The following is a 12,891-nucleotide window of genomic DNA, read 5'->3' on the forward strand; positions in this document are numbered from 1 at the left end:
ACAGCTCCTAAGTGTGAGAGGCAGGGCAGAAGACAGGGGGAATGAGATTGCTATCTCCACACCCCTGAAAGGCTGTCTTGTGGAATTAAAATTAGACTTGTCTTTTTGGGTCTAAGAGTACTAGGGACAGAGGACAGAAACTCAGAGAAGCAGGTAGATGGTTGAGCTAAAGACAAATGCTCTAGCGTGGTCCCAAGGTAGAATGGGGTGGGAGGAAGCGGCCCGAGGAGGAAGGTGTCAAGCAGAGTCCTTGTCAGATATGCTGGAGAAGGGATTCCCAGGCTAAATAATTACTCAGGCCTAGTCCTCTTCCAGGGCTCTGGCTTCAGTATTTCTTATGTGTGTTTTCCCCCTAGAATCCCATAGGCAATAACCCTAATCCGATTTGTTTCCTCATAAGCACTTTGCTTCATACCTGTGCAACATGCTTATAGAATGCTCTGGGTTAAAATGGCTCATGTTTGGGTCTTCACGCCCTACTGGACTGTAAGCTGCCTGAGGGCAGGGCCTGGATGGCACGCACAGCTCTGTCCCTTTCTCCATAGCTGAGCATGGCACTCTCTGCACACAGAAGGGACTGGGTAACTATTGTGCTTACAAACAGTTCTCTTATCAGAATAGGAAGAATGAGCCCACGTTTTACAGATGAGGCTAATAGCATTTAGTTCTGGGGAAAGGATATGGGTAGAATGGCTGTGTGTGTGTGTGTGTGTGTTGGACTCCCTTTCTCATCATTGGAGGTCTCACACAAGAGTGTGGAGGGAGAAATTCTAACTTTAGTACAACTGAAGATACCCCCCAGGTTCCTTCCCCCTCCAAGATTCTAGGTCTGCGCAGCTCATGGCAAATTCCAGACCCTCAGAGAGCAAGAAGAGACCCCACGTTATGTAGGCTAACGCCTCCGAATCGCGTTAATGCCCACAGAACCACGCCACAACCAAGGCTCATAATGCTCGTGGTCCCTACCTTACAGACACGCTGTGGGTAGAGCTTGCTTTAGGAACAATAAGAGCAGGTTCACCAGGAGCTTTCTCCCAACGGTCCGTTTTGTTCCTTGCCCCCAACCCCCTCTTTGTGAGGCAGGCATCACCATGCAGACAATTCTCCTGGGGAGGCCTGTGGGATGTCAGCTCACTGCTCCCGCCTTCAACTTCTTAAATGGAAAATGGGGATAATGCCTGTGTTCATTCTCGGGATTTAAGCCTGGAAGAGATCTTTGACATTGTCTTGTCTAACTCTGTCATTTTAAAGGGGAAGAAATCGAGCGTAGCCCAGGTCCCAAAGTCAGTAACTAGAACCATTATAAAGCCACAGCCTCTCCCCTGCTATCACGCTGTCATACAAGACCCCAGGCTTCCCACTGCTCTTAGAAGGAGGGTGCAGGAGTCCCTAGCAGATTGGGAGGAGGATCTGTTGTAACAAAACTAGATGGTGCCTTGAGCCAGGACGCAGAATATGGGTTTGAGCCTGGCTCCGCCATTCACTCAGTCTAGGTGCTCTGAAGTAAGGAGTTGGATTATGTGATCCCATCTAATTTTGTGGCCCCAACAATACAGCCCGGCTTACTTCCCCCTCTCCAGCCCTGTCCAGTGCAGGGAAGCAGATAAGTCAACACCAGAGAGGTCTGAAAGAGAATTACCTTGACAGGTCCGTTCATCTGTTAGTAGCTTATAGCCTTTCTGGCAGCTGCATTCAAAGCTTCCCACGGTGTTCCTACAGAAATGGTCACAGCCTCCACTGTTCACCAAGCACTCGTCAATGTCTACAGGGAGCCAAGAGGAAAAGTCAGTTCACAGAAAAGCAGACATGTCTGAAATCTGGCCTCTCCACCCCCTCCCCAGGATGGGTACCATCCCCAAAGCCTAGCATTCTAGCCCACCAACGTTGTCAAGTGTAATCTCTTCATTTCACAGATGAGGCCCAGTAGCCCAGACTTTGCTACCCTCTCTGGTTTCTCCAAAACTTTCAGTGGCTTAGGAAGAAGTGATTGTGGGTCCCAGAGTTGGTGGCAGCTGCAGGGAACTGAAATACCAGAAGGGAATAATGATGCGAGCTGAACTTTCTTTCTCGTCGTATTGGTGTTTGATGCCTTCCCAGCTTTCTAGGAAGGTCTCCATTGAACCTGGGCTGCAGATGAGTTCTCTCAATGGAACTACATGAGGGCCCTGTAAGTCGGGGCCACTCCTTTCCTGTGACTGTTAGTTTGGTGATCTGTCTTTGTTGAATGGGGATCTCTCAGAATCATAGTTTCAAAGCTGGAAGGAACCCTAGAGAGCATCTCATCCAAACTCTGATTATATGGAGTAAGAGACTTAACTCGGAGAGCAGCGGTGATCTAACTACAGCTGCACGGCCCTGGTTTTCTAACTCTGCATCTGAATTCCTCCAGGACATCATCCTGGCCTTGCCTTTCCCTGTCACATTTTGTGCAGGTATGCTGGGAACCCTGAAAAGACTGCTGAGTGCATTAGGGTCACAGGAGTTTGAGCCCTGGAGGCAGGCTGCCTACATGCCGACCAGTCTACAGGACTGCTTGGGAATTGTATTCCTCCTTTTCTAAAATCTATGAGTAGAGCAACTAGCCCTAGACGAGAGAGGAATATGTCACAAACGTCCCTCCTTCTAATTCTTGGGATGGCCTTTATTTGTGAGAGAGAAAAAGTAACCCTCTGCCAGGTCTGGCTCTGGGATATGTTTGGAAAAGAGGTCCCCTTCCTATCTGGCTTATTTTTTGGCGATGACAACCTCAAGGAACTAGAAAAGGATCCCAAACAGTTGTTTTTTTCTCTTTATAAACTGTCTGGGGCATGTCATTACTGAACTTGTCTAAACCTCGTTACTGCCATCCAGGAGGAAAGGTAGTAATTGAGCTCTGGGTCCAAGGCAGCAGCCTCTTGTTCACCTCAGTGGATCCCCGTCATCTATCCCACTCTGAGGCTGTCTTCAAGGAGCAATGACAAATAGATTTAGCCCAAGATACTGGGCTGGCGTTTAGGTTGGCCCATTAGACTTGAGTGGGAGCGTAATGGAAGAGCCAGGTGCCACTTCTTTGAGACAAGACAGTGTGTCTTTGAGGGACCTGGGTGTCCAGGTGAATTTCCTCGGGTGCCAGTCAGTCAGCATGAAGACTTACTGGGTGCCTGTGCATTCGTCTGGTTGTATGTGTCCTTTCACAAGTCTTATGCTTGGGCTTGTGTCTGAGGCCTTGGGCAAAGCATTGGCTGATACCCCTCCCAAAGTCAATCAGTGACAACTTTGTCCTTGACAATATCTCCCGAGGCTTTTCCTATTCTTTAGGCATTCCTGCATCCGAGGTTGAGGAAGCGATTTAGAGAAATAGTATTTCTTTACTCATTCATTCATCAAATTGTTATGAATGTTAAGTGTGTGCATTGTATGTTTTCAACCTAAACTACCTCGGGAAGTTCACTAGCTGCTGCATCAAATATCTCCAGACAGTGACAAGATGGAGGCAGTGGTGGGGAGGGGTGCTGGACCTAGAATCAGGAAACCCAAGTTTTAACACTCCTTCTGACACTACCATAGTGACTTTCGCCAAGGCATTTCTGCTTTCTGTGCCTCGCTTTCCTCATCCCTTCTTCACAGAGTTGGAGTGCTAGAGATCTGGGCAGTATTACTCTCATCAGTCGGCACGATTCCAGACAGCTATTTCCCAGGCCAGGAAAGAGATATTGGTGACACACCTGATGAAAACTTTTGGTCACATCTCCAGTGGAGGACAAGCCACTCTCTCTTTGTGGTCCAATGCTTCTGTAAAGTGAGGACAACCCTCCCAGCACCCTCTGTCTCTCTGGGACCCATGAGGAATCCACTCTAGCAATGTGAGCCCTTTTTACTGTTGTTTGGGCTCCTGTTGAAGCTGGCATTAGACTTCTGCAAGCAGACTTTAAGACCACTTCTGGCGGCTGCACAGGGGGATCCTTGTTCAGGTACAGTCAGATTAGATGGCCTTGGAAGCGCCTAACCCTTCACAGAGATGATTCTGAAGCCAGTGATGGCAGTGTTCCTGACAGTCTTACAACTTACCTGCTTCAGACCTCACCTAGTAATTTGTTCAGCCCCTTTTTCCCCCGGTGCACTAATCATAGAACAGAGGCAGAGCTCTAACTCCCTACTAGACTTCCTGAGGGTAGGGTGTGATTAGTGTGCTACAGCCCTCATCCTAAATTCTGCTCCCAGCAGGTGCTTAACATATATTTGTTGGTGGTGTAAAACTATACACAGTCTCTTCTCTAGAATATTAAGTGAGAGAGCTGCGATCCAAGCCTAGTGCCTGGATGGGTGGGAACCACAGGGAGGCAGATGTCAATTAAATATCAAGCAGAGCTTTCTAATGGTTAGTGCCACCATGTATCTTGTGCCTCATTTAATGCAGTCTAGGAGAGCCTTCGCTTTTGAGGTTGCTAGATGACCCTATAGATACAAACAGCTCTTTGTTGTGTATCAGATTATGTCTCCTTCAGCACTTATGCCCAAGGCATGTGATGTAGATGTACAAGGAGTCTAAAATAATCCCTGCCCTTAAGAAGCCCCTTATATTATCACCTATAGACACGTTTCCTGAAAAAGGGAGTAATGCAAGATCTTCTAACAAGTACCAAACAAGTGGGATTTAGATAGTAAGAGCCAGAGGGGGAGGAAGGGAGGGAAAATAAAAAAGAAAGAGAAGAAAGTGGGAAGGGTAAAGAGGGAGAGACACATATGTCAGAAACAGAGAAATAGAGAGAGACCGAGACTGAGATAGACAGAAAAAGAGATAGAGATGAGAGAGGATTGCTGAAGGAAGGCATTTTGCTTGCTGAATTTCTGTCCCTCTTTTAAAGTCCAAATCAAAGATACTTCAGGAGACTTTCTCTTTCACCAGGTGCTTAATGCCTTTCTCCTCAGATTGCACCCGGCACTTTGTGTGTTTCATTTACTTAGATAGTATTGTGAATTATAACTCATAATTAAGGTCAGTGTATTATACTAGACCATGAACTCTCTAAGGTTCATGACTGTGTTGTGAATGGTGCTCTACTTACAGGAAGCATTTATTAGAAGTTATTGCTAACCCCTGTTAGACTTCTCTGAATCAAACCATGAATTCTTCTGATTTTGACCAAAATTGTGTTCCACTGCCAGATTGCTTACCTCTCTCTATCCTTCCTCCACATTTCCTCAGCCACCACTCTAGTTTGTTCTGTCCCTGATCACCTCTCACCTGGAGAACATCCCAGGCTTATGCAACTAGGAAGTGTCTGCAGGAGGATTCAAACCCAAATTTTTCTGACTGCCAAGTTCCTCAGTTTCCCCAGTAGCCATACTGCTTCGGGTTGAAGATTTTGAAGAATGGGATTTCTGTTCAAGTACAGTTTGGGCTAGAGGACCTAAGAGGCTCCTTTCAACTCTTAAGCGTGAATTCAGTTTTAACATTTGTAGAATAGAGTTAATAATCCCAGAATCACTTGTTTTACAGGGTCGTTGTTACATTATCCAATGGGATAATAATATCAAAGCAATTTAGAACCATAAAGTGTTGTATAAGCTGCTATTATCTTTTCTGTTACGGTTTGTTACATTTCTGGTTCTGCTTTTTAGTCAACAGGGTCTTCTTAGCCAAACACCATAGGATGTCTGTGTTGGGACTTCCTTCTGAAATGCACGGGATACAACTAGTGACTGTGAAAACATTTGGAACAGCCCAGAGTCCTGAACCACCTTCCTCTGTGTTTCTTTCCATTGGCTGTGACAGCGCTGATAGGAAGGAGGAAAATGATTTCCCTCAGTGGAGAAGACTGAGAATGGGGCATTTCACAGGAAAACATGGGCCCCCAGCCTTCTCAGGCTACAATTGGTTTGCCTAAATTCCATCCTCTCCTCACCTTCCCCAACTGTTTTTCTTTCCATGGCTATAAATATTGTTCTGTAGGAGGCATATAAAATAACAAATTCTTCTTGGAGGAAAAGGAGGAGGGAAGGTGAGGGGAAAAGGGAGGTGGCCCAGTTTCCATTTATGTGATCTAACCATAGGATTTCAGAGCTGGAAGGAATTATAGGGGTCTGGTCCAATCCCCTCATTTTCAGGGGAGAAAACTAAGGCCCAGAGTTCCTGATGACTTGACCGTAGTCACACGGGGAATAATATCCCTGAAACTAGGACCCAAGCCTTATGATTCCAAATCCAGTTCTCTTTTTACTGCATCTTGAAGATTTTTCAGCTTTTTTTGGTATAACCGAGAGATATCTGTGCCTCTGATTATCCCAAAGTAAAGCAATGAAGGGGTTTGTTATAGTCTCACAGTTGTAAGGGACCTCACAGAGGTCATCCACTTGGATCCATACTTGAGCAAGAATCGCCTCGACAACATTCCTCAATCTCCTGGGACGTCTCATTTCACTTTGGCACAGCTCTTCTTTTTAGGAAGTGAGTCCTCAGATTTAGCTAACATCTGCCACTCTGAGATTTCCTTCCATTGCTCTCATTTCTGTAGTCTGAGATCAAGCAGCCTGAGCCCAACCTTCTCCTAGAAGAGAGCCCTTTAGATCACTAAAGAGAATGAGCAGGGCCTTCCTAAGCTTTTCTTCTTTACACAGGCCTCTAGTAGAGGCTTCTTTCCACCTGCCACCCGGACGCTCTGCCTCTGAAGCATCCGTGACCTTCCTAAAATGTTGCACTGAGATTTTTGGATGTGGCCATGAGAGAGGCCAGCAGGATTGTCATTTGGGATTATTGTCATGGATAGCTAGAGGCTGCGAGTCTAGAACTAGCCTTCATCTTAGACTTATTTTATGGTGGTGGATCCAGAATGTTAGCATTGGACTGGAACAGGAGTCTCTTCTATGACCTTGACGAATCATCATCCATCCCGTCTCTGAGTTAATTCCATTGTTTGAGCTCTAAACACTTAAAAGATCACGAGGCACTTTGGATACAAGGAGTGGATCTATTATTATTATCCTTGTTTCATGAATGAAGAAACAGAGGCCCAGGGTCATAGATATATAGATATTTGGAGTCAGGTTTGAACTACAGCCTCCAGATTCGAGGGCCAAAGCCCTTTCCTCTCTAAGATGCTGCTGCTTCTTTTGTTTAAAAACCCTACTACGACCTGCCCAGGGTCATACAGCTAGGAAATAACTGAGGCCAGATTTGAACCCAGGTTGTCCAAATTCCAGGCCTGGCACTCTTATTCATTGTACTACTTAGCTTCCCCTTTGCTGCTGCTTCTCAGCTCCTGGCATTAGAGAGCTCATTTGCTTATGAGGCAAATAACTCCATTATTAGACAGCTCTAATTGGTAGGAAAGTTTTTTTGCTGAGTCAAAATCTGTCTTCTTGAAATAGATACTCAATTTGTGAGCTGGAAGGACCTTACATGGCATCTAGCTCAACTTATAGCAGAAGCAGGAATTTGTCCCTTTGGAGTATTTTGGGACAAATGGTTGGTCATCCATCTTTTACTTCTGCAGTATTTTTTTTATTTCAAAAGCATTTTCCTCACACTAACCATGGGAGGTAGATAATGTGACTATTGCAATCCCCATGTTATAGCTGAGAAAATGGATTCTTAGAGACATAAGTGACTTGCTCACAGACATACAGCTAATAAAAATCTCAACTGGGTTTTGAATTCTGATTTCTATACTCTTGTAGACCAGGGCTCTTTCCATGAAAACATGCAATGTTTCAACAGCTCTAGTGAATGCCCAGGAATTATTTTCCCTTTGAAGCAACCTATTCTACTATTTGATAACTCTTAATTAGGCAGCTGGGGGTGCCACAGGGGACAGAGTGCTAGGCCTAGGATGAGGAAGACTTGAGTTCAAATCCAGCATCAGATATTTACTAGCTGTGTGGCCTTGGCAAGTCACTTAACCTCTATTTGCCTCAGTTTCCTCAGTGGTATGACAGAGATAATAATGTGATCTATTTTGCAGGAGGATGAAATAATACTTGTAAAGCACTTAGTGTCGTGCCTTGCATATATTAGGCACTATATAAATTCTTATTTTCTTCCTTTCCCAAGTTAGTAGGAAGTCCTTCCTTAAATTGAGCCAAAGTCTACCTCTTTGTAGCTTAAAGACAATCATAGCTTCCTAGAGTTTCAGACTGTAAAGAATCTAACCTCTCCATCAATTGCAGGAATCCCATGAGTCATATCCAGATGCCTGCATAGATTGGGTGAAGAAAATAAGCAACAGGCCAATTTTCTCTCCCAAGCTGCTGTGAAAATAGACCCATTCAAGGGTGCCCAGTTTCCCCAGGATCTTTTTTTTTTTTTTTGACAATGTGAACCAGGAGCACTTTGGCAAGAACAGATCAGGTGGCACAGAATTGAACCTGCCTTCTCAGTTTCATCATGACCCATTTTTGGTCTTGGTCCACACTCTTTGGGGATAGTAAAACTGTTCAAGCTTCAGCCTTGAGCCCAAAGAGACCTGTGAAATGCTTTCTCTTCTCCCAACTCCTGCCACTGGAGTGATACAAGAGAAGCAGTCACTGACATAGTGGATAAGACTTCTGTGCATGAACATAGAAAAGTCCTTCTACTGGAACCCTCGTATGAGCTGATCGACCCTGGACAAAACACTTTCACCTCCTGCAGTTTCAGATGCCTCATTTGATAAAGAGGGAGTTGAATGAGGTCTCTAAGCCCCTTCCTGCTTTGATGTTGGTGATTCTGAAACTTGAGACCAACACTGTGAGTGCCTTTATCTCATGCTTCCTAGACTCAAGCATTTGCTCTGGCAGCCACTTAACTAACTCATGCCAAATGCTCTCTGTATTTCAACTAGCACACTGTTGGTACAATGCCTGGCACAGAGTAAGTGCCCAATAAATGCATTCATTTATTCATTCATTCATTCATTCACTCACCCACTCACTCACTCACTCACTCACTCACTCACTCACTCATTCACTCATTTACTCATTCCAAATAATAGCCTGTCTTTGCAGCCACTAAATCACTCACAGGTCATTGTCCTTCCTAATTCAATGCAGCTAGGATAAGTAGGGGAGGTACCAACTGGGGGAAGAAAATCTTTGCATCAAATAGCCCATGAAAGTCTGATAATCAAGACATTAATTACCACAAATATATAAGGTCCAGAGTATTTTCCAATGGATCAGTGGTCAAGGGATATGAATAAACAACTCTCAAAAGAATTGCAGACTACTAACAACCATAAAAGATGACTTTAATATCACTAATTATAAGAGAAAGGCATATCAGAGCAACTCTTAGGTTTGACCTTGTACCTACTAGGCAAATGGGCAGAAGATGGAAATAACCAAGTGTTGGAGGGATTATCAACAGCCACACTGATACACTGTTGGTGGAGCTGTGACTTAGTATCACCTTTTGGAAATCAATTTAGAATTATTCTAAGAACTGATTAAAAAGTACATGTGCTTAGGTCCAGAGATCCTGCTGTAGGCATGAAATCTTTGATATAAGTAATCACTTAGTTTGCTAGGCTACTTTTTCCCTTTTTCTTTTTTGCTACAAAGAATGGTTATTTGGACTTGAAAGTGATATAAAACCAAAAGGTATCAATGACCATTTTTCAAAATAAAAAAAGTGGGGATTGGGCTAGATGATTTCTAAGGTCTCATTTTTCTTTCTATGATCCTGTAAAATCCTGTAACTCTGTAAGCAGCGTATTCCAGATCTCTCTCTTGGACCATCTCACTGTTTTCCTTCAGGCTTTGAACCTCTCTTTAAGGAGAAAAAAGAAACCCTCTTAACAAATAGGCATAGTCTAGTAAAAAAAAATTCACATTAACCACATCCAAAAATGCACGTCTTATTTTGTAGTTTGAGTTGTTCTGGCAGAACAGAAAGTGGGTGCCATATGGGGCAGCAAGGTGGCTCAATGGATTGAGAGCTAAGCCCAGAGATAGGAAGTTCTAGATTCATATCTAGCCATAGGCACTAACCAGCTCTGTGACCCTGGACAAGTCACATCCCCCATTGCCTAGTTCTTACCACTCTTCTGCCTTGGAACCAATACGCAGTATTGATTCTAAGATGGAAGGTCAGGGTTTTTTTAAAAAGTGGGTGACAGGGGCAGCTGGGTAGCTCAGTGGAGTGAGAGTCAGGCCTAGAGACAGGAAGTCCTAGGTTCAAACCTGGCCTCAGCCACTTCCCAGCTGTGTGACCCTGGGCAAGTCACTTGACCCTCATTGCCCACCCTTACCACTCTTCCACCTATGAGACAATACACCGAAGTACAAGGGTTTAAAAAAAAAGTGGGTGACATGTTTCATCATCAGTCTTCTGGATTTATGGTTTTCTCTAACATAGGTCAGAGAGCTAAAGTCTTTTAAAATTGTTTTTCTCTATAATGTTTCTGTTTTTCTGTAAGTTGTTTTCCTGGTTCTGCTCTTGTCACTCTGCACGAGTTCACTGAGGCCTGCCTCGTTTCCTCTCAATCTATCCATTTCATCATTTCTTACTGCACAACAATATTCCATTCCAATCTTATTCATATTTGTTTAGTCATCCCCTAAACAGATATTCATTTCCAGAGTTGAGTTTTTAATTTTCTCTTTTGGCTACTGTGAAAAGAGCTTTTCTATACATATTAATTCTACATATGGAATCCGGCCTTCCTGAATCATAGGGAAATCCTCTATTCCTCTGTACCCATACTGCTCTTGCTACTCTTATTGTCATAATGTTACTACTACTGCTACTACTGCCAAACCGTTTTGGAGTTTTGTTATGATTATCCTTAGAAATCTTAATGATTTGCAGTTGAGGAATGGCCTGAAAGGAATCGTATTAATAATAACAGACATGCAGATAATTATTGACATATAGTAGTCAGTGTCAGAAGTGGCCGTGACTCCTTGTGGGCTGTCTCATTACTGAGTCACGCTGCCCCACTGTCAAGGACTAGAAAAGGAGGGGGGATGACAACAGATGGGCAGCCCGGGTGCTTTCTGGTATCAATGAAATATTGAGAGTGGAAGAGGAAGGCCTCCAGTACGTTGGGTGTAGACCTCTTAGAAGGAATTTGGGGAAAGACAGGTAGTAAATCACAGGCCCAGAAGACAGAGAGGTTTGGAGTTGTATTCAATAAGGGCATGTTGAACCCTAGAAATACTACAAAATCACAAGAATAATGAAAAGTCAGGTTGTTTCCTAAGGAGATTTGTAGATTCTCAGGTGTTATTGATGGGGTACCTAGTTGGAGGAAATTTGTTCCCTGTAAATCCAGGTGTGAGAGATTAACATCTGTGGTCCAGGCTTAATTAGGAAATTGCAAAGATAACAGAAGAGAGATAAGGCAGAGAGAACACTATAAAGACCTGTCTCCACCTGTCTGCGCCCAAACCTGTTCCAAGAATGCCTAGCAAAGCCCTGGACTTTGGCTACACAAGGGACCTGAGAAACAAGAGATTAGAACCCTCATTCATTCCATTCTTCCCTGCCAAACTCATCTGGAAGTTGAGTGAATGAATGGAATGGCCAGTGTGACCTCTGCACAATTCCTTCAGGGTGGCCCCCAGAACTAATCTAACTAAAGCTCCTCCCATTTGGCAGAATGGAAACCTAATCTGCACCAGGCTGTGGCAATCACAATTTACTCGGGCAGATGACTTATCTGAAATCACAAGTCAGATCCCTCCCAGTCCCTGTTCATCTTCCCTCCCAACCAGGTCGCAGCTTCAGCCAGCATAGCCACTCTAGAGATAGCTGGGAGGGACGCCTGATGCACTAGATGGCAGAACTGGGATCACAAGGACCTTGGTAGGCTGGGACTATGGGACAGACCTAAAAAGATTAAACTGATTGGGAAAGACTGTAAATTCTAAAATTGGATTGTTGGATTCGAGTCCAGAAGACTCCTATAGCAGGATCAAGAGACTACTGAGATTTATTTAGTCTCACCTTTCTCCGTAGTGATAAGGGAAATGAAGGAACACACTACAGCTGGCAAAGTCAGTGAGGAGAGCTCACACCCAAGTGCAGGATGGGTGCGCTGTGATTAGCCAGTAAGGTCCCTTGAAAGCAGCTAGAGATTTTAGTCACCTGCAACTTTAAGATGATCCAACTGTTTGCCACAGTCTGGTTGGTCACTTCAGGCACAGGTTGTGGGGGGGATTCTTGACCAACTGTGGGTTAGACTGGATGACCTCTAAGGTCCCTTCCAACTTGGAGACTGTAATTTTGTTTTCTTCCTTTGAATCTCCCTGCAGGGAGAACCTGGCCCAACATGAGCCACAGAATGGGACTTCTCTCTGAGCTTCTAGGATTCTTCCCTCTCCAGTTCATCATTCACACAGTCCACCAAGGCAGCAAATATTCCCCACCCTCTGGGAGCTCACAGTTTAATGAATACAATATGTAGACCACTAACTACATCAAAACAAAATACATACAGGAGAAATTGGAGGTAACCACAGAAAAACCCACAAGTGAAACCCAGAGACTTCTTGTACCGAGTGGGATTTTCACTGAAACTTGAAGGAAGCCAGAGGTGAAGTTGAGGAAGGAAAAAGTTCATAGCTACCTGGTCAAATTCTCTATTTCCCTCTGAAATTTACTTAGTTACAAACAAAAGCAGGCTTTGGGTTAATTTTCTATTAAAATTCTTAGAAATAAATTATGAATTTTCTTACTCAGTGAGTAGCACATTTCTCTCTATCCTTCTTTGGAAAATTCATTTATTCTCCAAACTTCAACTACTCTCTTTTGTCCTCTTTTAATCTCTCTCTCTGTCTCTCTCTGTCTTCTCTGTCTCTCCTCTCTCTCTGTCTCTCTCTCTCTGTCTCTCTCTCTCTGTCTCTCTCTCTCTCTCTCTCTCTCTCTCTCTCTCTCTCTCTCTCTCTCTCTCTCTCTCTCTCCTTCTCCCTCTCTCTTTCCTTCTCTCTCTC

The 12,891-nt window shown here is 44.2% G+C and overlaps 1 protein-coding gene across 1 annotated transcript in view; it reads right to left on the reverse strand.

Moving 5' to 3' along the window:
- The window catches only part of SCUBE1 (signal peptide, CUB domain and EGF like domain containing 1), a 233,593-nt gene that overhangs the window by 33,996 nt on the left and 186,706 nt on the right, over positions 1-12,891 (reverse strand). The window contains exon 9 of the mRNA XM_044679293.1: positions 1,640-1,762. Within this exon, the coding sequence (XP_044535228.1) occupies positions 1,640-1,762 (123 nt within the window). The remainder of the gene's footprint in view (positions 1-1,639; positions 1,763-12,891) is intronic.

This window comes from Gracilinanus agilis, chromosome 5 (genome assembly GCF_016433145.1).
Source record: "Gracilinanus agilis isolate LMUSP501 chromosome 5, AgileGrace, whole genome shotgun sequence".
Classification (NCBI taxonomy): domain Eukaryota; kingdom Metazoa; phylum Chordata; class Mammalia; order Didelphimorphia; family Didelphidae; genus Gracilinanus; species Gracilinanus agilis.